This window comes from Prionailurus viverrinus, chromosome A1, assembly GCF_022837055.1.
Source record: "Prionailurus viverrinus isolate Anna chromosome A1, UM_Priviv_1.0, whole genome shotgun sequence".
NCBI classification, from domain to species: Eukaryota; Metazoa; Chordata; class Mammalia; order Carnivora; family Felidae; genus Prionailurus; species Prionailurus viverrinus.
In genome coordinates this window covers 125,692,110-125,717,373 of record NC_062561.1, presented here as the reverse complement: position 1 = coordinate 125,717,373, position 25,264 = coordinate 125,692,110, and the positions used below count along the sequence as shown (strand labels likewise).

Genomic DNA, 25,264 nt, shown 5'->3' with positions numbered 1-25,264 from the left:
GGCTCAGAGCCTGGAGCCTGCTTTGGATTCTGTGTCTCCCTCTCTCTCTGCCCCTCCCCCACTCATGCTCTGTCTCTGTCTCTGTCTCTCTCTCTCTCAAAAATAAAGATCAAAAAAAATTTAATTAAAAAAATACAAATATGACTAAAAAATAAAATTCAAATGAATTCAATGTTAGCCAATGACACAAAGATGTTCATTGTTCCAAACAAGCATTCTCAAGATGGCAGACTGCATGGGACACTCCTGGGTCCTTCAGCAGAACTGAATGGATGTCCAAAGTGTTCACAAATAAGCTAAAGCAGCTGTTCTCAACCGTGTTCCCATCAGTTTGATGTTTACATAAAGATATGACAAAACTTCAAAAAACTGTTCAGAGAGCATAATTTATCAAGGCCACAGCAACTAGCCATATATAAGCAATAAGTCACCCTCTACCTGAGGCAGAGAGAAGATAAACTGCCTAACTGCCAAGCATACACCGTATCTCTACCACTTTCCACCCAAGAAAGCCTATCAGTTATATCTGTTATACAACAGAGTAAGTAATATTTATAGGGATATTTCTAAATATGTCCTAAACTATTTTTCTAAAAATATTTTAAATCTTTGATACTTTATTACCAAGAAAGTACTATGGGATCTTACCCCTACATGCGTCACCACACCACACCTTCAGCATCAAACTGTGACTGGCTACCAGTTAGGTATGCATGCTGACCAAGTTAAAACAGGACTGGTTATAGCACTGTAACCCACATTCTGTAGGTTACTATTTCTAAGAGGCAACTGTAAGTGACAATTAGGAAGAGGGTAGAGAACTATCAGAGCCACCAAGATGGCTTGGACAGAAAGCAATCTTCTGAACACTTGGGGCAGGGAAAGTCACTTAAAAAAAAAAAAAAGTGTTCCTTGTCACCCTCAGGGAAGTCTGTAAGACATGAACAAACTGTGCATGTAGAAACCATGAAATGGGTTCCAAGTACAATCACAACCGTGTTTTGTTAGAACATAATGTCTGTAAGAGAAGGAATTTTTGTCTGTTCCCTCACTGCTGTATTCCTAGCGCCTGGCACATAGCCAGTTCTTAATAAATTTGTTGAGTGAGCGAATGTTTTGTTACACCATGAACTACAATAATTTAAACACAGAAAAAAATGCCTATCTACATATTTCATAACCATGGCAAACTTTTAATCACAGACTGGCTTCCTATTCACCATTCAGTCAAGTGCCCTCCCAGCCTCCTCCTCAAGAAACGTCTGTTTCAGAAAAGCACGCTCACTACTTGAACAACAAAACCTCCTCTCTTTGCTCCATCTTTTCAGTCTATAAGCATTCTCCCCTCTCCTAGCCTTAAAATAAAGACCAATCACATCAATCCTAAATGCTTCTTTGCCTTTGCTTAACCCTTAGGCTTTCTCCTCTCTCCCCTTCTTCCATCTTCTGCCAGCTTCTCAAGAGGAGCCTGTGCTTCCTCACCGCCCTGTTACTCCTTAACGAAGCACAGGTGCTCCGATGCCCACCACCCCACTAAAACTGCTGGTCAGAAGACAGTCACTACCACCTTCACATTCCTTGCCCAATGGCACTCCCACTGCTGACCATTTTCTCCATGGACAATGTCCTCTCCCCTGCCTTTTGGGTGTCATCTGTCCTGTAACATCTGCTTTGCAGGTTCTCCTCTGCTCTCTTCCGTGAAATCCTGGCACTCCTCAGAAGGAGGAATCTGAGCTAGGATTTCCCCACTACTCTTTCAGAGGTCCGGAAATGAACCGGGGCTGATCTATCAAGGAATTCAAATTGCCCAAAGCAACTCCCCATTCATTCTTCAATCTTCAGCAATTGTGAAAGATTCTGAGGAACCCAGGGTTCAAGTGAGCAAAGGTATCCTTACAAACATTCATAAGAAGCCATGAAACTTCAATCCCAAAGGAGGAATTATTATCACTGTAATAAGATATGTAAGATTAAGCATATCTTACTTTCCACAAGTTATTTTCTTAAAAGATGTATATAAGTAAAATACACATAATAAAATCATTTTCAGGAGTTTGGCACTGCATCATTTTTTATTGTTTTCTTAGGAGAGTGTGTGTGTGTCAGCTTACATTTTTTATTAAGAGGCCTTTCTTACAGCACAACGGTATTTCTTTCTTCATCTTTTTTCTTCAATGCCTACATCATCTGTACCATAAAAAGATAATCAGTAGGCAGCACTTATGAAGTTGTCCTCATATCCAGTATATACATGAATACTGTCAAATCCAGGCAGAATGGACAACTACCCCTATTTTCTCCAAGAGTTTCTCCTGAACCTAGCTACCAGTAGTGCTATAACCAGTCAGAGGACACAAGAAGTCAATCATCTTTTTACCTCCCCAAATGAGTTCCTAGCACAGTAGTATGCACACAGTATGCCAGTAAACATGGCCTGAGTTGAGGTGACAGTTTAAGTTTCTACAAGGAGCACGTATGTAAGTTTTACAGGACAGCAAAAACATTACTATGATTTTTAAGAAAACAAAATAAGGGAATAAAAGACAGTTAAGGGCAAAGATATTTATCTTGCCCTGAAGGAGATTTCATTTTTACCTGAGTGGACTTTCTATAGTTAAAGATAATCGCCTTTGTTTGTTAGGGAGGCATAGGGTCAGGGAGATTACTGAATTTTCTCAAAGCCACTAAGCTCTTCTAATTATCAAAGAAGATGTCTGCTGAACACAAAATAAAGATTCCACATTTGGGAGGCAGGCATTTGTTAACTTACATTACTAGTAGAGAACAAACATCAATAAGAGAATAAATGGACTAGAATTCACTTAGGCATACTTCTATATTGGATGTTAGCCTTAGATGTTAATATCTTTACTCAAATTAGTAAACAGGCATAACCAACAATTAAATTACACCAACCAAAAAAAATGCTGAAGTCTGAATTGAATCTTTATTTAAAACCACTGGACATGAAAAATATTTTTTTAAGACCCATTTACACAAAGAGTTCTCATAACTACATTTAGGTGTAAAGAAATAAATTTCAAAATGCCTGAAATACCCAAGGCAGCTACCTTGGAGCATGCACTAGGACACTCAGGTGCAAGCTGAGGAGAGGCGGCACAGGAGGGAGTGGGTGTAAATACAGAACAGAGGATTACTACTCTGTCTCTTACTACTTCATTTGCCTGGAGAGGCTGCCTAACTCTTGTGAGGTATCTCCACCAACTATATAATGGGAATAATGGCAGTGTCACAGGGTGCAGGGGAGACCAAGTCTGTGCGTGCACTCTGTGAAGAGTGAAGGCTCCACGGTGTTAACAATGACTACTTCTAATGCACGTGCACTCCAAGCACATCTCCCATTCTGTTGGCAAAGGTCTGTGCATTAAGAATCCAACCATATTTTGGGAATGCAAACTGGTGCAGCCACTCTGAAAAACAGTATGGAGGTTCCTCAAAAAACTAAAAACAGAACTACCCTAAGACCCAGCAATTGCACTACTAGGTATTTATCCAAGGGATACAAGTGTGCTGTTTTGAAGGGACACATGCACCCCCATGTTTATAGCAGCACTATCAACAATAGCCAAAGTATGGAAAGAGCCCAAATGTCCACTGATGGATGAATGGATAAAGAAGATGTGGGGTGTATACATATATATATATATATATATATATATGTATGTGTGTGTATATATATATGTATATATATATGTGTGTGTGTGTGTGTGTGTATATATATATATATATATATATATATATATATATAAAGAAGATGTGGGGTGTATGTATATATATAAAGATGATGTGGGGTGTATGTGTATACATATATATATGTATACATATATGTATACATATATATATATATATATATATATATATATAAAGAAGATGTAGGGTGTATACACACACACACACACACACACACACATACACACACACACACACACACACAGGAGTATTTCTCGGCAATCCAAAAGAATGAAATCTTGCTGTGTGCAACTACATGGATGGAATTGGAGGGTATTATGCTAAGTGAAATTAGTCAGAGAAAGAAAAAAATCCTATGACTTCACTCCTATGAGGACTTTAAGAGACAAAACAGATGAACATAAGAAAAGGGAAACAAAAATAATATAAAAACAGGGAGGGGGACAAAACAGAATAGACTCATAAATATGGAGAACAAACTGAGGGCTACTGGAGGGATTGTGGGAGGGGGGGTGGGCTAAATGGGTAAGGGGCACTAAGTAATCTCCTGAAATCATTGTTGCACTATATACTAATTTGGATGTAAATATAAAAAAATTAAAAAAAAAAAAAAAGAATCCGACCATATTTGCACCCTAGAGCCTACTCTCTTCTCTGGCACAGTAAACACAATGAAGTCTAAATTTATTTGTGTTTACAATTGGCTTTATTTTATACCAACTTCACATCACAATGAAAAATGTTAACATGGTTCAGTGATGCTTCCTGTGTATTCTGGAAGACTTAACCATAATTTAAAAAGTCATAATCAGATATGATTTTTACTCCAATAAAAGGCAAGAAAAGGAAATAAATAAAAGATAATAAAATGTATGTGCTGGGGTGCCTGGGTGGCTCAGTTGGTTAAGTGTCCAAATCTTGCTTTCACTTCAGATCACGATCTCATGGTTTATGACACTGAGACCCGCGTTGGCTCTGCCTGTCCTCCACTCATGCTCTCTAAAAATAAATAAACTTTAGGGGCGCCTGGGTGGCGCAGTCGGTTAAGCGTCCGACTTCAGCCAGGTCACGATCTCGCGGTCCGTGAGTTCGAGCCCCGCGTCGGGCTCTGGGCTGATGGCTCGGAGCCTGGAGCCTGTTTCCGATTCTGTGTCTCCCTCTCTCTCTGCCCCTCCCCCGTTCATGCTCTGTCTCTCTCTGTCCCAAAAATAAATAAAAAAAAAAAAAAAAAAAATTTTTTTAAAATAAATAAACTTTAAAAAAATGTGCTGATGTAACTCAAACCTATCTCCTGATTTAAAATATATGTATAACGTATATTAAACATATATTTATATATATATTGTGTATATATATGTGTGTGTGTGTGTGTGTGTGTATATATATATATATATATATATATATAAATATATATATATATATATATATATATAAAAGATTATCAAAAAGGTTAAGAGCACACAGTCTTGGAGTCAGACTACCAGGGTTCATATCCAGGCTTCAAGGTCAACTAGCTGCCAAGTTACCTCAACTCTCAGAGTGTCTGCTTTCTCAGTTGTAAAATGGGAATAAAACTTCACAAGGGTGGTGTAAGTCTTAAATGAAAGAAGCTATAGGATGCACCCAGTGGACCAGGCACGGAGGAAGTGAGCTATTACTGCTCTTTCCAATAAGAGCAGCACAGCAGGAGTACGCTGCTGAACTAGGATGAGCTGATGGGAACTCAGCACTGGCCAGCCCCAGCCGCCTCAGCCCAGGACTCCACTGCTCCAGATCTCTAATGCCACTGTGATACTTAGAGAGGCAGGTGCTTGCACTTTGGAATTCTGAAGTGCTGGGACCATAAATCCTAGTGCTGTATTGTTACCCTTTGAAAGCACTTTCATAGCCATCATTTCATTCAATTTTCTCAAATGCTTGAAGTATGAAAGACATTATTTCCCATTCATAGATGAGGACAAACTCAAAGTGGTTCAAGTACTTTACTCAATGGTCTGCACAGGTGGGAAGACAGTACTGGGTACAGGCCTGTTGGTGTGAGCTGATGCTAACACGCCGTCTACCACAATCAGCTCCTGGAGAGCAGGTTTGATGTTTTTCAACTAAAGACACAGAAAATTCCCTATACAATAGCTGAAAGGGGAAAGAAGGAATCAGATGTGTCCATAAAGAACTCTTGAATTTGAAATGCAATTTGATTAGGCTTTTCATTTTAAATGAAACAGGAAAGAAAACTTCAATTTTCTATCAGAATAGTTTTCATTTTCAAAGTATTATCCATTTTCTCACCTTTAAGTTGGGCTACTTGACTCTTCAGAGGTCAAAGAAAAATTCTTGTGGAATTCATTTGTTCCTAATTTTTTTCATTAGTCCTACATAAGCAATAATAAACATCTTGAAATAGTCTAAAATATTCACGTTTTTAAAGAATGTTTAAAGTTCTAAGAGAAAGCAACAGGTAATGATTCAAAATATCATTTAATAAGTGAAGTGAACATGCTACCAATTTTTTGAAAGGGCAGTCTAAAGGCCCCACTTGTAGTTAGTCTGATTAAACTTGAATCACAAAATGAATAATTAGAAACACATCAAGTTACAAATCAGAGGCTAAAAAAAATTTAGGCCTAGGTGTTTTGTGGTCCATCTGCCTCTGTCAGAGTCTAGCTATCCCATAAGAAGCTGATCAGGTTTTGCAGTTCACTGGCCGTAAAGATCGATTTCAGTTGCTCCTGCCACTGCCATCACTGCCACCACCAGCAGCCCCTCTGTTCTCCATCCCATTCCTGATCTAGTCGCCTCTAAAAGTCTCAATGGCTGCTTCTGTGCTCCAGCAAGGGAGAACAGGTCAATATCCTGAGCAAGTCTTATCCAGAAGCAGTTCTCTGGTACCTGAACTGATATAAGCCAGGGATTCCACCCCGGCTTCAGCTGCAGCATAGCAGCGGACCCCTCTGATGTCCAGGATCCAGGGTGAGACCCAGTGATATTTTGCTTCTCAGACTTATACAGGGGAGACCCCAAAATAACTACTAGGCAGCAGGGCAGAAACTGAAAGCCACAGCAGCCAAGAGCGCTAACTTCACCATTTCCTCACAACAATCACAGGTGACATAATCCTGGAGGGGAGGTAGTGATGGCTGTCATGTCTTCACAGTGACCACAGTGTCCAAACCCCAAATTCTTACACATCATCTTAAGAAAACAAGATTTTATCCCATTTTCACAGGTAAAAGAGCTGTGGAAGAAAGGGCTGAAATTCTGAAATTATAACATTTCCAGGATATTTTAACGGTTTATGGAAAAAAACACTGTATTTAGAAAGATTTGATGCACACGGCTAACTAAGCATATGGGGGAAAAATGAACACTTAAAATATATCCCTTAAGCAGAAACTTTTTACGAAATGTAAATATCAATTGTTTTTAATGTTTTTAATGTTTTATCAATGTTTTTAATGCAATTTCTCACAGTACACTTAAAATCAGTCCCAGATTAGCTATTTAAAAAATCAATAATTGATAGCGTATTATTTTTCTAGGTCTTTGGGCTAATTTCTGTGACAGATTTAAAAACAATAGGGCTTCAGCCAATATAAAATGTAGCTCCTGTGCTCTGTATTCCCATGAAATAATATATTGGGGCAAAAGTAACCCAAAGCATGAGGACAGAAATCAGCCTATGAAGAGAAGGATGGTATAACTATCCAAAGTGTACAGCAAATTGATCACAAGGGCAAACCCTATCAATGCTTAATAAATAATTTATAAAGTAATATTTATTTTTAATAAAGGACTAAGAAATAGAGAAAAAATGTGATTGCAATGGCATTATAGGAAACTTGCTAAGGCAAAGAATTCAGTGCAGGAGGCTTACTAACAGCAAGTCTTAGAGCCACTGTCCAGCACAAGTGAAAAGTCAAGACCTGTCTGTGTTTTGGGGGGTCAGGGTGCAGGGGACATGACATGTGTATGTGTTGTAGGCAGGGAATATTAAACAGAGAAAGAACTCAGAAACAAAAATTTCATCTTGGCTCGGTATATGGCCAACCATATTCTCTACTCATATAAGAAATTTCTACTCATTTGCTTTTAGTAATTAAAATCTGTGACATTCAGTATTTTGGGGAACCTTCAATCAGAATAAAACATTATATTACACAATTTAATTCTTAGCAAGTTGCTGTATTTAGAGATAAGATGACTTTCAGACACTGATGGTTTTAGATTTTACCACCAAAACTTGGCCCAGGAAGTAAGAGGGAGAAGAGATATCAAGAAGTTTGCAACATAAACCTTTTCTCTTGGATGTCCAAAGTGTCTTTATGGATCTAATCCCCAAAACGGAAGGCTCTGTTCTCACACATCTCTGGCATTATTTAAAACTCCTAGAGAATCCTCTTGCAGTGGAGGAAATGTTCTACTATGCATTTATAAAACTGCAGGATGATTTCAGTTTGCATTGTGCAAATTGACAGTCTACCTGCCTTATTCAGTGGTAACAAAAACTTTTGCTAGTTATCAGTCACAATAAGCTAAAGGAATAGTGCTAATTGCAACTGAGACTCAAAAGAACTTTGCTCTATTTCTCATCACAGCTGTGTCTGTGGATAAATCAGGTGCTAGCAGCATGTGCTAGCAGGTGCTAGCAGTGCTCCCAAATATCTGAATAGCTGATCCCAACATTCAAAATCCAGGAACTGTATGGGTTGTGATGGAAGCAGAAAAGGTCAAGTATTCTTCAGTACCAGGAATCCAAAGACAAACAGTGATTAGTACTGGATGTGCTCAGCAATGAATCAGAAGCAGCTTCAGTTCTGTACATGAAGAATAGCAATGGGCAAGAGATTTTCTGTGGCTATGCTTCAAGTTGGTACAATCACAGTGATTAAGTCAGTTAAAAAGCCTTATTCCAAACCTACCTGAAAGTCATATTCTTCTAGAACTTGAGCACCAAGCTATTAGATTAAAAAGAAAAAAAATTCATAATGAAATTCATACTTTCTAGGAATTGCCAACTCTGTCCAAATTATGTGAAAAGAACCCCCGCAATACAGTTAAATCTGAATTTTCAATATCAGGAAGCAATACAACTAAGTGTCACTGAACAATGCATTTTAAAGTTTTAAGTAAAAAAGAATGTATACATATGGGCATTTATGGAAAAACTTTACAAATTTAGGAAAAAGACAAAAGAGGGCTTTGTTCGTTAGAAGATATCCCTGGGGATATCCTTTCCTTATACAATTAAAGCTAAATCAAAAAAACCCAAAAAACAAAACAGCTTTTAACAGTATAGTTACCAAAAATTAGATTCAAAGTTACTTTCAAAACTCTTCTCTAACCATAGCTGTTAAACACTAACATGCTAATTACTCAGTCCTAATTTTTCTCCACTTTGCAAAATACTATACTCCCAGTACAGTTACAGGCTTTAAAAAAAAGTAAGGATTTTCTCATCATTTAATGTCAGTTAATAAACATGATTCCACTTTTCTAGGCCTTCACTGATTTTCATTTGTATTTCATGTTAGGGCTGATATCCAGGTTTAAAATTTCAAGAGTATGTGAGTTCACAAAAGTAATCATTTCAGTAATTAGAACTAAATACAGCCACAAGTGGTAATTTTCAAATTAAACTTTTGTAAAGTTGTTAGATCTTTAAGGGAACCAAGAGATTATGTAAGTCACCTCTTCTTTTCACAGATGAGAAAACCAAACCCAGAAAACCAGCCCTATGTCCTCACAAAGTGATGAGAACCTTGATCTATGTACTACCAGTGATATGCTTTATCCCATATCACATAATTCTGAAAGTTGTGTTTTCCATTATTCTAGTAAATAATTTCAAAATAATAAAAAATAAATTCCTCTCAAGATGACACATAATCTATATACATTACCTTTCCTAAACTAATGGTAATTAGTAAGGTAACCTTGAGTGTCTTAACCTCATCTTCATTTGTACAAAGTTTTAACTGGTCTTCATAGTTATTTGCAGTGATATTGCTGACAGTTAATGAGTACTTAAAAAATTTTTCCCCGTTCATGCTCTGTCTCTCTCTGTCCCAAAAAAATAAATAAACGTCGAAAAAAAAAATTTTTTTTAATGTTTACTTTTATTTGAGAAAGAGCACAAATGGGGAAGGGGCCGAAAGAGAGACAAGACAGACAGACAGACACAATCCGAAGCAGGCTCTACGCTCTGAGCGGTCAGAATTAAGCCTGACGTGGGCCTTGAGCTCACAGGCTGTGAGATCATGACCTGAGCCGAAGTTGGATTCTTAACTGACTGAGCCACCCAGGCGCCCCAACTGAGTACTTTACTGGGTCAAGAATCATGCTTTATTATTTCATCTCATCACCCCACTCACACCATTTTTGAGGTGAGAAATATGAGGGTCAGAGAAGTTAAGTGACTTTCCCTGAGTCCAACGGTATTAAGTGGCTAGCAAGTCTGACTCTTAGGGCCCAGGTTCCTAATCACTACAGCCCAGTGTAGTGCAGTTCCAAAACCACATTCAGGTTCAAAGTGGATGGAATTTGTTTTGCAGGTAAACACCTCCCAATCTGTGGACCTCTGCAACTGTGGGAGCTGCTGGCCATGCAAGAGTCATAGCTTCCAGAAAGACTTGTGGCTGCAGACTACCTTGCACCAGCTCTGATGTAACTCCTTCTTTGGGCCTCCTGTTCCACTTCCTAGCACACTGTGGTTACCTGTAAAACTACAAAAGCTTTTTATTTTGCCCTAAGCACAGAGATCTAAGGATTGACCAGTGGGAGCAATAATGAAGCAGAGAGCTCTGCACGGCTCTCTGGGCAGAGACAGAAATCTTGTCCACAGGTTGGTTCCTGAGCCCCATGTACACTCTACTCTCCACCCATTTAGAGCTATTTGAACTATACTTGCAGTTCACTTATCAGCAGAGGGCCTGTGTCTGTTCCCCCTGCACCTCATGAAGTCTCCCTGTAAGCTCCTTTCACCTGTTTCACAACTCTGCATTCTTCAGAACTTGGCATGGACCTCCCATTTCCCTGAAAACCCTCCCTACACCAGTCTCACTCCCAGATGACTAAGAGCTGCACAACCCTCGTCATCAGTAGACTGTTACCTTGTTAAACTCCTTTACACGCATCATCCCTCTTGGGTCCCTAGCACCTTGGAGCCTGGTTCACAGAAGTCACTCAGAGTGCTCTTAAAGGCACGGATGGTGGCGGTGTAAGGGGGGATGACAGCACTGGTAATGGACATTCACCCTGGCATGTTTACTACTCTAGCCTTTGGTTTTTCTGGAAAGAGTATGCAAAGACTAGACAAAAAGATATTTCAAATGACCCCACATCTGACAGGCCTGTCTTCCTACAGCCCATCGGCTTCCTGGGACCTTGCCTGAGGAGGCCAGGCAGCTGATATAAACCTTGTGATGATGTGCCCAGGACACAGTCAAGCCCTGTGATTGCAGCATTTCAGCATGTTTGTTCTCCTACGGGAGATGGTCTTGGATTATTCCCAAAGACAGCAATACATTGTGTGGCACCAAAATATTCTCCCAACATTGCACCTATGAAATTTTCACATAACCTGAAAAATCCGGCTCACTTTATAGTAACGTACACTTTACAAACAACTCTTCGTAAACACCGTTGTTCAGTTAAGACATGACTACATACGCAATCACAGAGGAAAAACTGAAGAGGTTTAAAAGCGGCAAATCTATTTCAGATACTGAGGAACTTTAAATCAGAGTTCAGCAGAATTCACAATACAGTATTGACTTCTGCAAAAAGCCACACTTATATTTAGTAGAATACCAGTAATTCATTATTGCAAAGGGAGTAAAAACATATTGAAAACCATTTCACAGTGGAGATGAGGAGTATTCCAGATGGAGGAAACAGCACATTGAAAATAAAGACGGTGTCCTGAAAGGGGGAGCTAAGAGGGGAGCAGACCTGGTCACCAGGGGTTTCTGAGCTAGATTAAGGAGTCTGGACTTTATTCTGAGGATGAAGGAAAGTTCCGTGGACAGAAGTGTCAGGGTCATACCCTCACTGTAGAAGCCTCACTCTAACTACAGTGTAGGGAAAAGACAGGAAGACATGTCTAAAAGCAGGAGGCTGGTTAGGAAGGAGGCTTTGCAAGATCGGGATGAGGTGACAATAATGTGACCCTGGATTAGCAGCCGTAGGGTGAATTCCAAGGCTAGCAGGGAACTGGCAACAGTACAACTGGAGCCTGCTTGGATGCCGAGGATAAGAAAGCCAGAAGAATAAGAGCACAGCAATGAGGGAGACGATGGCAGGAGTTACCAACAGGCACCCAAAACAAGCAGGAGAACTGAGGGAGAGGATAGAGAAGCTGGGGGGCAGGGTGACAGGGATTCAGTGTGGACACAGGGCTACAGACCTGCCGGAGCTGCACCTTCTAGAGAAACTATCCCAGAGGCAGTAGGATGCAGGGTTCTGTCAATGAAGCCAAGACATTTCAGGGACCAAAATCAATAAGAATGAGTCAGCAAAGATATAGTTAATAATCTCCTGATATATCCTTTCTCTCTAGTTAATGTCTTTCTTTTAATCTTGAAATGTGGCTATTTAGGAGTTTAGGCCCTTAGTGCAAGAAAAAGATCTGGAATAAAGAAATGTATCTGGGAACTTCCAAATATCTGAGAATTTAGTATGTGATAAAGGGAATACTTTTAATCAAGAAACAGTGCTGGGACACCTAGTTAGTCATTTGGAGACAATGAAGTTAGACCCTGTACCATTCCTTACAACTTCAGATGGATCAGAAGTTAAAGTTTTTTTTTTTTTAAATACATAAAAATATTAGAAAATGCTGGTGAATTTGTATAACTTTACAATAGGGAATAGTAAGAACCATTACTTATACGGTGTTTACTGTGCACCAAGCACTCACTGTCTGAAGAGCTATATAAACAGCCCTCATTATAACTATGAAATGGTATCTTCATCTTACAGTTAAGAAAAGTGAAATGCAAAGAAGGTAAGTAACTGCCCAGTTACACTACCTGGCAGTGGTGACACTCTGACTATAATTCATGCATCTGCACTCTTCAGTACTACACAGCACTGCATCTCTAGAAGGCCATGCTATAAGACCTAAATGCAAAAATAATGAAAAGAAAAAACTGAAATCCGAAAAGACAATTCAACTTTCTTTGTGGAAAAACACTCTTAACTGAAATTCATAACACAACACAAAAGTGGAGGAAAACAATTGCAATACATGTCAGAGCTATTCTAACATACAAAGGGTGATCACAAACCAACAGGAAAAAATAAACAGTTCTTACCCATGTATGAAAGAAAATATACCAAAGAAATATGAAACTGTTAATAAATATGACAACTTGTCCAATAAATTATTATGACAGCTTGTCCATAATAAATATGGCAAGTTGTACAATGATGTTAAAAAGCTAAAAAATGCAAATTAAAATAAGAAACCATCTTTCATCCAGACTGGCAAAAAATGAAAGATGGATGATGTCCAATGATAGCCAAAATGTGGGGCCACGGGCACTCTCACATACTGTGAAATAAACAGAAATAAATATAAACTGGTACAATGTTTGATGATGCAATTCAGCTATACAATCAAATTTTAAATATCCATGTCCTTTGACTCAGCAATTCCACTTCTGAATATTTCTTTTATAGAAATAAATTCTCTAATACATAAAAATGCATATACCATGGCAGTCACTAAAGGTTAATATAACAATCCAAACACAAACAATATAAATGTCTAAAAACAGGAAACTGAGAAAAAAATAGAAAACTGGCTAATGAGACATTCATATAACAGAATGTTATTCAGTCATTAAAAAGATAGCTCAGGGACGCCTGGGTGGCTCAGTCAGTTAAGTGACTGACTTCGGCTCAGGTCATGATCTCTCAGTTAGTGGGTTTGAGCCCTACATTGGGCTCTGTGCTGACAGCTTAGACCCTGCAGCCTGCTTCAGATTCTGTGTCTCCCTCTCTCTCTCTCTGCCCCTTCCCCACTTACACTTGGTTTCTCTCAAAAATAAACAAACATTAAAAAAAAAGAAAAAGACAGCTCCATGTTTATCAACACAACTAACAAAATACTGTCAAGAAAAAGGCAAATTTATGGGGCGCCTGGGTAGCTCAGTCGGTTAAGCGTCTAACTTCGGCTCGGGTCATGATCTCACAGCTCGTGAGTTCAAGCCTCACGTCAGGCTCTGTGGTGACAGCTCAGAGCCTGGAGCCTGCTTTGGATTCTATGTCTCCCTCTCTCTCTGCCCCTGCCCTGTTCACACCCTCTCAAAAATGAATGTTAAAAAAAAATCTAAAAAAAAGAAAAAAGAAAATTTTGTAGTCTCCAATGTACAGTCCTTTTTGTTAAATGATAAAGATACAAATTTAAAAAAGAATTGTTCTATTGCTTTCAAAAGGGCTGTCCAATCATTTTAGTAATGAAGTTTAATTCTATAAGTCCTGAATCCCAAAAACATTATTAGGACCTCATAAAACAGCACGGAGATGTCATTGTATCAGAAGATTGAAACATATTTTCATAATTCAAAATAAATTTAGATTAAAAAACCTAAAACTTTTTCAGGAATATTAATATCTACATTAGTCTGTCACATCTTTTATAAAATCTAAGTTTCAATTAAAATTATCTTATTTACTACCCAAGCAGAATTTAAGAATATTAATAGAAATCCAGAAGATAAAGAGATGCAGCCAATTAACCTCGAAGGAGAAAAAAGGAAGAAATGTGAATGTCTGTTTCAAAACACTTATCACCTTAAAGCATACAGACTTTTCCAAGTAATTAAACCAAAAACCTTGTAGTCATTAAGTAACTTGATCAGTGTTAAAAAGTCAGAGCTTACTGCTTTACTCTTCACAGTCTAACTAGGAGAAAGGTCAGGATATATCCCTAGTAGTAGTGATTAAGAAGTATCATAAAGAAACTGCAGGGTAGAATATGATTCAAGCCAACAAATAGAACAAAAAAGATTTTCCCACAGAGACAATCCACACGACATTTCTAATGAGTGGCATACAATTTTACGGAATTCTAACGGACTCCAATTATTTAGTATCATCAGGGCTATGTAACTACCTATTCTAGATAATTTAGAAGCTTACCACTTTAAGGATCAAAATACTTGCTACAACTATCTTGAATGAAAATCTTACTCAATATATTATAAACATTCTAATTTCCATTTGCTGAATAGAAAGAAACACAACTTTGTTATGATGAGCCACACTCGCCATTATAAAAAACAATCTTCTTCATAGTCATTCTACAAATAAGGAAATTGGTGCTCAAGAAGTAATGTGGAAAGTTTTGTCATTCAAAAAATTCATAATCTGAGAAGCTATCCAGGTATGTGGAACAGAATGTTCCCACACCAGGTGTCCCCCAACAGCAATGCTGTGACATCCTCCTCTCCCTTCCTCTCTCCTCTCTGCCAGTATTGCTGCCATCAGGGAACCTGTCCCTCATACTCCTAGTCCTTCTAATTGGCTGCTTTTGATTGCTGTGTTTTAGGAACACCAAATGGACAAGAAAACAAGAATATCTTAAGTAAGTGTCTGTGAATCCTGAGCCAATGCCCTTGGAACTCTCATAAGTGTAAAATCAAAGAACTTCAAAGGACAGATTTTGTTACAGGCTCTTTGGCGGCTGAGAGCCTTTTTTCCCTACATCTTAGTGCTAAACCATGTTCTAGATAAGGGAGGCTGCTGGGTTTAGTTACCATCAGTAAACTTTAAAATATTTCCTTTCTGTTACGAGGGCTCTTGGTTCCTGAAATCTCATACAGTATTTGCCTAGCAAATCTCTTTAGCGCAAATGTGAACTTCTATTTACTACAAGTTGAATTACTATCAAAAACAGTTTAATAAATTTTACATGAAGTAGGGTTATATTGGGACAAGAATCCTGGAAATGGTATTTTAAGTTTACATTACATTACTAGTTTGTGAAAAAGGAACAATTACATTAATGCATAACATCTTTATGAGTATATTTATTCATATGAATATATTGGGACAAGAACCTTAAAACGATATCTTAAGTTTACATAACATTTTGAGAACTTGAAAAAAAAGGAATCATTATATTAATGTGTGACACCTTTATGTGCATATTTATTCATATATACATAAATATGCATACACACACATTTTCAGTACCCTAGTAAGTGCAAAAGAATTACATACAAACAGTAAGCTCTTCTTACCTACAACAGATTACCATGCAGTAGAGCAGTCTCCCCTTATCCACTAGGAACACATTCCAAGACCCCCAGTGGATGTCTAAAACCAGAGATAGTACTGAACCCTACATAAATTATGTTTTTTCCTATATGTACATACCTACGATAAATTTATAAATTAGGCACTGTAAGAGTAACAGTAACTGATAGAATAGAACAATTATTAAAATATAATTTTATAAAAGTTATGTGAATGTGGTCACTTTCTCTCCAAGTCTTATTGTACTGTACTCACCCTTCTTGTGATGATGTAACATGATAAAATGCCCATCTGATGAGATGAAGTGAGGTGAATGATGTAGACTTGGAGACGTAGTGTTAAGCTACTAATGAACTTTTTTAAAAAAAAATTTTAACGTTTTATTTAGTTTTGAGAGAGGGAGCATGAGTGGGGGGTGGAGGGAGGAAGAGAGAGTGAGAAAGAGAGACAGAGACAGACACACAAACACAGAATGTGAAGCAGGCTCCAGGCTCTGAGCTGTCAGCACAGAGCCCAACGCGGGACTTGAACGCATGAACCGTGAGATCATAACCTAAGCCAAGTTTGGATGCTTAACCCACTGACTGAACCATCCAAGCCCCCCCACCCCACACCCTTTAAAAAATTTTTTTTAATGTTTTTCTTTATTTTTGAGAGAAAGAGAGAGAGAGACAGAGCATGAGTGGGGAAGGGGTAGCACTACTGAACTTGTGATGACAGTGTCAGAAGATGGAAGGAGGATCATCAGACTGTGGCCGGCTGACTGAAACCTCGGAAAGTGAAACCATGGGAAAGGGGGTAAGGGACTACTATATAGCTATTTCCCCCACACCACATTAAGCTATCCTACCTCAGTCAAGGCACTTGGCATGTCTAATAGTCCATGTACCTCCCATGAATCTATCACAAACTGAGAACTTGGAAACAACAATCATCTAGGCTTTTGCTGTTTATTCGTGTCTCAGCTAGGTCCAAGGGTACTGTGACCCAAGGCGACAAACAGATGATCTACTAGGTTAAACTTGCCATTATTATCCTTACTCATTTATTCCACAAATATTTACTCTGGGGGTCTACTCTGGGCCAGGCATTTGCTAGGTGCCAGGTCCCCATCCAGGCACAGGCACTGCCCACACAGGTCTTATAATCTTCCGGAGAAGGCAGCAATTCATCAAATGAGATAACAAATGTAAAATCACAACATTGACAGTAGAGAGACACTGTGCTACAAGCCAGTCTGAGAGACCAGGGAAGAAAAGCTTCCCTGAGGAAGTATCAGTGAGCTAAGGTTTGAACAAGGAAGTCCTGACTTGGGACTGGGGAAGAGTGTTCCCGGCAGAGGGAGCATGCAGTACATGCCAAAGCCCTATGGTGAGAGGTGGAATGCTGAGTTTGAGGAAATGAAAGAAGGCAAGCCAGCAAAGAACAAGGGCAAGTGTGATCTGAGACAGCCTGGAGAGGCGCAGGGCCAGACAGGGCAGGGACTGGGTAGAGCATGTTAAGGATTCTCTGTTTTTAACCAAATAGAAAGCTTCTGAGAGTTTTTATATTTAATCTTATTTACTTTTCTAGAGGAAAATTGTTATAATCAGATTAACATTTTAAAGTCATCACTCTGTGGGCACCTGGGTGGCTCAGTCAGTTAAGGGTGTGAGTCTTGATCTCACCCAGTCTTGATCTCAAGGTCCTGAGTTCAAGTTCTGCATTGGGCTCCACACTGGGCATGGAGCCTACTTAAATAAAATAAAATAAAATAAAATAAAATAAAATAAAATAATCACTCTGGCCATATAATAAGGAGAACAGATTAGAAGGGAGAAAGCAGGATACAGGGGCAAGTCAGGAAGCTACTACATTAGTCTAAATAAGGGATCATGGAAGCCTGGCTTAAGGATGTGGTAACAGTCAAATCCTCAGCCTCTGATGGTGGACTATACACAAGGAGCTGTCAAGGGTAACTCCTAGGTTCTGGTTCTGCCATTCCATAAGCCGAGAATGTATTAGTAGAACAAGGTATAGGGAAAGTCCTGAATTTGATTTTAGATATCTGAGTATGGCTCTGTTACACAGACAGTTAGATGTTAAGTCTGGAGTTCAGGAGAAGTCATGGTTAGGAAATTCGGCAATCATTTGTGAACAGTCAATAATTGATCTCAAGGGATTAATGAGGGTAGGGATGGAGAAGACAAAATGAGAGAAGCCCTAGGATCAACTTGAAGATCTTCTCATGTTAATGTTCAAGAGAGTGATGATGGGCCACCAAGCAAGAACTGTCAGGGTGAAGAAGATAATCAGGAGATTACCCATCAGTCCAAATAACTAGCCACTTGAAATATCAGAAACTCATTTTCTCACTATTTGATACTTTGAGCATGGCTCTAATTAGTTTGCAACTACACTGAGCTATTAAACTAATTATTTTCTTATACGTAATATGAAATCAATCAATATGGTCAGTGATTGCTAAACACCAACTATTGCTACTAAATATCAAGCCTAAGAGACAGTTCTTGACTTCAAAACTTGCCTTAAGCTAGACCATGATTAAAATCACATCAAAGTAAATTATTGTAATCTTCAGATACACTAATTTAAAAATAACCACTTTGAGAAAATTAATCCATCCTAACATTTATGGGCACCTAACATGCATGGGTAGCAGACACTAGTCTAGGTACTGGGCAATGGTATAAATAATAAGACAGAGTTCCGCATTTGTTAACAACTGATATTTACTATTCAGAATGCTGTTAGACCAGTTTGAAGGTTATTTGATAATATATCAGTTAAATGACTTATTTAGGCAACAACAAAAAAGTAATGATCACGTCTATTTGTCAAGAGTAAAGTCTCCACCCAGTGTCTACTCTCTCCTTACTCCACATACACTCAATATATTTCATGTGATAAACTTAGTTAATGCACTAACTACAGCACTGTGGAAGCTCCAGGGACTTCCTCCATTCTTCAAGAGGTCTGATGGCCTCATTAATGATTTCCAGGTGACAGACTGTACTCTCAGAAATATATGCTTGGTGGTTATTAAGAAGTTAACAGTTCTTGGCACTCTATGACATGTCAATCTATTAAACTAAACTAACCAGACTGGTATTCCAAAGGACTCCGTCACTAATAAAACTCCCTTCCATACCAAACATACCTAAACCAACTGTGATATGCCATAGAGTATATAAAGACAAGGATATTTTCTTGATTATCTTATGCCATAGAGCATAATTTACATTTCCCAATATTGTTTTCTTAACTAGCAGAGTTGCTGTTACTAATAATTAAGACTAAAGTTTAAAAGTACCATTGGCATATATTGAGTTTCTTGTTCCCCATACCTCCATCTTCTCTTTCAAGAAAAAAAAATCACATCTGAACTTGCAGTTCTGTATATATTCCTCTTAAGAGTATAGCCAGCAACAGTTTGAAACTCATCTGTATCTAGATTTCCTTTTTCCATTACCGTAGAAATGGAAAAACTACAGCATATACCTGTCCTAAGAAAGGGGAAAAAGACCAAATGCCCTGCAGAAAGTAAAACAAAGCTACCACCCTTAACTACTAATCTGGAAGGCCAACTAATCCCTGAGAAAGTTAGGGAGGTACCATCATATTCACTGCATGAATACAGTGTGGAATGCTGTGGATGAGATTCAGAACACTAATTTTTAATCTGGGTGTCTCTCTGAATTCACATCTCTCTTAAAGCACTTAACACGGTACTGCTAACACATGCATAGTAGAACCCACCAAGAGAAACAGAGACCACGCATTAATGATCTTTTTCTCTAATACAAAGACTATCATCTTGTAGAGATTCTTAAATGTTGGATGAATGAAATAAAAAAAGAACAACAACAAAGGAGCAAGGTCCAGCTAGACAGGAAGTTTCTCTCCATGTATGATGATTTAGATAAATGAGTGATTTTAATTTCAGCTTCACTTCCCTCCACTTCCGATTTAATACAGCACAAATCAAGAAATCTAAGAAAAACTCAACATGAATCAATTATTTTTTGTGCCTAACACAATAAGGTGATCTAGTACAGTCTACTTATATTACATATACAAGGCCAGGTTACAGAAAACTATGCAGTATATACATATGAAGAGACAAATACATTGGCAATGGCACTCAGTGGAGACCTATTATGTTTACTATGACTCCTGCAGAGTAACTTCCTCCTTAAAAATTATCAATTAATTTATTTATTAATTTGAGAAAATAAAAGCAGCATAGATGGTGGAAAGAAATGAACTGTGGAGTCAGACTGACGGAGCTCTGTCTTCTAGTTATGGGATCAAAGGGCTTTAGCATCACCTATAAGTTTCCACCTCTTGAAAACAGAAATTACAAAGCCTTGGAGGTCTGTAACTTGTCTGACCCACAGAAGGGAAGAAAGGTGACTACATAAAATGAATCCAAACATATCTGTATGCTCAACGAACATGTTTTAGCCATAGCTAAAATCCTCTTACATATCACCTGACTAATCTCACTGTTTTGCAACAAACCATTTACTTTAATTCTGTTCCTGATTACTTCTTTCATGTTAAAAATGTTCTTCAATTATTTGTTAGAGACAATGTGGATCTATTCCTAATACTGAACATTTGCTTACATTTATCTTCTACCCATTCACATTTTTAAGTAGCTCTAACTTTTGACTTAGAATATAAAAAGAGGCCAGGATTGAGGAAAACCACCAAGTCTAAGGACTATACTTGGTATCTGATATAATCAAAACATTACCAAGGTTAGAGGTGCAATATACTATAGTTCATAAGCAGCTTCTGATCTCTATTACTTTTCCATACCACGTTTTTCTACTGCCTTTATAGAGAAAGACCCTTCAACCCAAGAAAATGGGTTACAAATGCAAAATCGTGCTTTCTAACTCAGAGCACTTCTGAATGCCTCATATTTTCCCTCAGGGGAATCCATTCACCATTAACTGCCTTGCCACCCCATTAGTTCTTCTTCTGGAATGTTCACAGCCAGTGTCAAGGACTGATGAGCAGACAGCCTAGGCAAGCTGTAGCTGGTTATTTTGCACTCGATGAAAACAAAGAACACTCCTTTCTTTCTATATTTTGAAATCTTCAAGTCAGTAAGTCAATGACCATTTTTCTAAGACAAGCAACATAGACTTGAGGCACTATGAGGAGGTGAAACAGTACCAATGAACAGGGCTACTTCCTGGTTTTTGTATCTAACAAAATGGAGTTATTAAAGAGTATTGGAAATCATACATTAAGGAATGTTGGTTAACCAGTTACCCCTGCCAAAATCAGATATGAAAAGAAAACAAAAGTTGGCAACAACTATAACTGATATTTTTCTTTCAGAATTATATTTAATAAGGATAATCTTTGAAGAATGCATTAATTTTCTTACTTGATTTAATAGAGAGTTTGGAGATAATTCATAACTACAAAACTTACAAATTCACATATGTTAGCTTATGTAACTCCCTCTACTGTTTTGTAAAATCGTCAACTTAATTTTTTAAAACTTATTTTTAGGTAATAATGTTCCTGTATCTCCTCTAGTAAAAAAAATCACTAAATTATATTTTTAACCCAGTAGCTTCTAAAAGGAAGTGAAAGCTGAGGGCTATATGAGGATATAAAAGCAGCCTATGAAATAGCTTTAGCTTTAACAAAAACTAACATTAACAAGTACAGCATATCTTGTTCTTTCATGGGGCCAGCAAATTGATAGTTAGGGTTTTTTCAGTTACAAAAATAGGATAGAGTAATTATAACTACCAAACTCACAACAGCCTGTTCAATGGAGGATAACACTGCAATTTTTCTTCAAAGACAATAAATAGGAAGAAAAAGTTACTAATTCTGTAATGTAAGTTAAAATCCCAAACCTTTGCGTGCCACTTTCAGGCACAAAACTTTCATGGTTTCAATTATTACCCTAAAGGAGAGGGTCAGACTTAAACTTTTCTATTTTTAATATGAGTATAACTTACATAATTTATACTGCACAAATATATTTTCTACATTTCCAGTTTCTACATCCAAAGGTCAAAAACCTGAAGGAAATTCTGAAATTAAAAATTATAGGAGTCTTTTTAAAACATACAATAGGTCTTTAGACAGAAGGGGTCTCCAGACCCTTACTACTACTAAAACATAAAAATATTTCAAAATCTCAAGGCTAAATTTTCCTCCAGAAAGTACAAATGAAACTGTCAAAAAAGTAAAATGTAGAGTTCAATGAATTCTTTATACTCAAAGTATTTATACCAACAAATGCAAATGAATTTCAATCCCACTGAGAAGGAAATTGAAAGGAAAAATCACTATATTTCAAAAGTTTAGGGAATCAACATTTTGGTGTAAATGAAATTTGCAGGGATGACTTAGGGTGAAGAAACAGCATTCTGGCTAGTGAAATTCATTTTTAAAAAGTGATTATGCTGATTAGCCCATTATTTCACACATTGCACAATTATAATCCACTCCTTAAACAAAGAGGGGAAAAATACCTACGTTATGAAATGCAAAAATTAAGCATAAATTACCGTTTCTGAATTCTACCTGCCTCCATCTTAGTCCTCTTATTTTGTGTGGAGACAACACTAAACAACTTCTACACATTATTTTTTACAGTGGTTGCTCTTCTATATTCATAGCTCTTTAATGACTAGAATGCTGGTACTAAATTATTTACTGTATTCAAAAGTTGCTTTCGTCAGAACAGATAAAATTAACTTCTCAAATTTAAGGTTTAATATTTTTATCTGGAGCTCATTTGTAGTATCAACTGCCTTCAAAGAATTATCCTACTGAGTTTTTACTCCAATCTGCACGGAAGCAGGAAAGTGTAGAGGAACTTAGTTCTCGTAAAACTAAGTTATATTTACAAGTGCACGCAGAAAACTATCACAGCCATCTCCTTTCAAGATTGCCATGGCACAGTGTTGACCATAATTTTTAGGGCAATTTGGGGGGGGGGGGCGCGACTTCCTGGTAATAAATGAACTGTGGCTTTAAATAAATAATCAAGCTCAAAAAAGTGCCAAAGAACTTTAGATAACCGAAACCAAGGATTCCTACTGTCAGATTCGTCTCACAAGGAAAAAAATCTAAGACAGTCTTTAACATACTCAGAATAAAGGTCAGGAAACTCTACAGGGCAATGGGTAACTATCACAAAAACATTTCCAGCAACTCAAAATACTCAAAACTGTGCTGTGCAAACACTAGTCAGATTTTCTAAAAACATGGATTACGGCTGTCACACTTAAAATAATTTCCTTTAACATAAAGATTTCCAGTAGCCAAAGAAAGGGTCAGGCCAAGAACGTCTAGTCTGTTACCTTACACATACCGTAATGCATTGGCACTACAGGACTATGTGAGCCGAAGCCCACCGCACTGTGACCCCTGGAATCCCTCAGTCAGGCGGGCGGCCCGCGCAGCTGCACCGAGCAGGAAGCACCGCACCCGAGCCGCGGTCCCCAGCCACGCCAGAGAGGCTGCGGGGAGCAGTCACCACTGCTTTGAAACTGAATGGCTGACACATCCGGTCCTGGCTCTTACACCACTCCGCCAAATGCAAACTTCAAAGGCCAATTTCAAACTCCAAACAGAAGTCACTCAAGTCTCAGTGGCGCTGTCCGCATTCCCAAGAACATGTGGAGCCCCTTGAGGAACGCAATGAGAAAAACCAACTCCAAAAATATTACAAGTTCCCGAGTGTGCAGTCTGCCCGCCCACAACGCTTTGACAGGCGTTACAGCGCCTTCCACCAGGAGCCCCTGTGGTCGTTCTGCCTCCGTCCGGGCCGGGCCCCGGGTACCTGCTAAGGGTCTCTGCCTGTCAAGGCCGGGAGGATCTCACCGCGTTCTCCTCCGTCCCGGGCCCCCCACCCGGCCTCGGGCTGGGCTTCCCACCCACCCCGCCCCTTTTTTTGACCACCGCTTGTTTGCAGGCTCTGGCCTCACCCCAGAGATCCCGGGACTCTCGTCTAGGGGCGCCGCCAACAGGCTCCTGCCCGCCCCCCAGCCCAGCCCCGAGGGCAAAGCCAGGGTCCCACGCCGGGGGTCCTCCAAGAGTCCCGATTCCGGAGCCCCACAAAGCCAGCCCGGGGCCCCACACCTTATCTCAACGGGTCCCTGCAGCGCGGCTCGCACGCCTGTCACATGTCTACAAACAATAACAAACTCTCCGGCACGTCCCCGCCCCGGGCCCCCGTTTCGTCCCTCAGGCCAGGTCCGGGGCGCCGCCCGACGCCGGAGGGGTCAAAGGGGGTGCCCGAGGGCTCAGATCCAGGCGAGCGGCGCGCAGCTTAGCTGCGCTGAGCGCCGGGACGCAGTGCGCGGTGTCCGGGGTTCATTCATTGCCCTCGCCCGCCCCCCAAGTCCCCGCCGCATCCCCGGCCGCGCAGCTCACCCGGCTGGGGCCGCTGCAGGAGGCGGCTCGGCGGCGGTCGTCCGCTTCTCCCCGGACTCGGCCCCCGCGGGGCTCGGAGCGCCGCTGTCCAGTGCGGCCACGGGCTCCGGAGGGTGGGCGCCGCTACGGCTCGCGGCTCCGTGGGGTTGCGGCACGGCCACAGGCTGGAAACCGCTCCCGCCCGCCGCTGTGTCCGAGGGCTCCGGCGACGGGGAAGTGGAGGAGGACGGCGGTGAGGCGGCGAGGAAGAGCGGCGGCTCCGGCAGCTGGTCCAGCTCCACACTCCGCACTTTGCGCAGCTGCCGCCGCCGCCAGTCAGCCCGCTCGCGGCCTCCGCTGCCCGCCTCCCGAAGTAGCCCCGCGGCTGCTGCGGGCGCGCTGCTAGCCTTGAGAGCACCTCCACCGCCACCCGCCTCGGGGCTCGCCGCCCGGGCGCCCGGGAATCCCGACGACGAGGCGCGATTCCCCGCCGCCGCCGCCATTTTCTCTCGCGGGCTACATTCGCTCGGCCCCTGCGAGGGAGGGAGGGGGCGGGGAGAGTGCAGGGGGCGGGCGGACCGGCGGGCGCTGCGCCGCTAGCGTAGGGCCGCCTGCGCCAACTGCGTGAGCACGGCCCGCCGGGTGCTTGGCCTGGACGGTCTGGCAGGCTCACCGGGCACGGCCAGGGAAGGGGGAGGGTACGGCATGGAGCAGGTGGAAGGAATAGGCTGTGCGCCCGGCGTCCCGCGCTGGCCTGCGAAGTGGGCTGGAACGTTGCAGTCTCGACGGTGCCCTGAGCTTTGCGTGCTGCACCCAACCCCCGCCCCTGCCCGAGCAGCCAGGTAGTCCCGGGCTGCACCGGCGAGAGGAGGAGCCTCCGTGGCGG

At 40.3% G+C, this 25,264-nt stretch overlaps 1 protein-coding gene across 4 annotated transcripts in view; it reads right to left on the bottom strand.

Annotated features, from left to right (window-relative positions):
- The window catches only part of MAP3K1 (mitogen-activated protein kinase kinase kinase 1), a 77,876-nt gene extending 52,958 nt beyond the window's left edge, over positions 1 to 24,918 (bottom strand). For 2 of the 4 annotated variants that reach the window (XR_007148047.1, XM_047839998.1), the window contains exon 1: positions 24,400 to 24,918. Coding sequence is in view for 3 of the 4 variants with exons in the window: in XM_047839998.1 (XP_047695954.1) it covers positions 24,400 to 24,881 (482 nt within the window). In the remaining variant the exon portion in view is untranslated. Of the gene's footprint in view, positions 1 to 8,630; positions 8,663 to 24,399 lie in introns of those variants that run through there. The other 2 variants (XM_047839874.1, XM_047840075.1) reach the window with 2 other exon arrangements.
- Positions 24,919 to 25,264: the final 346 nt, after the last annotated feature.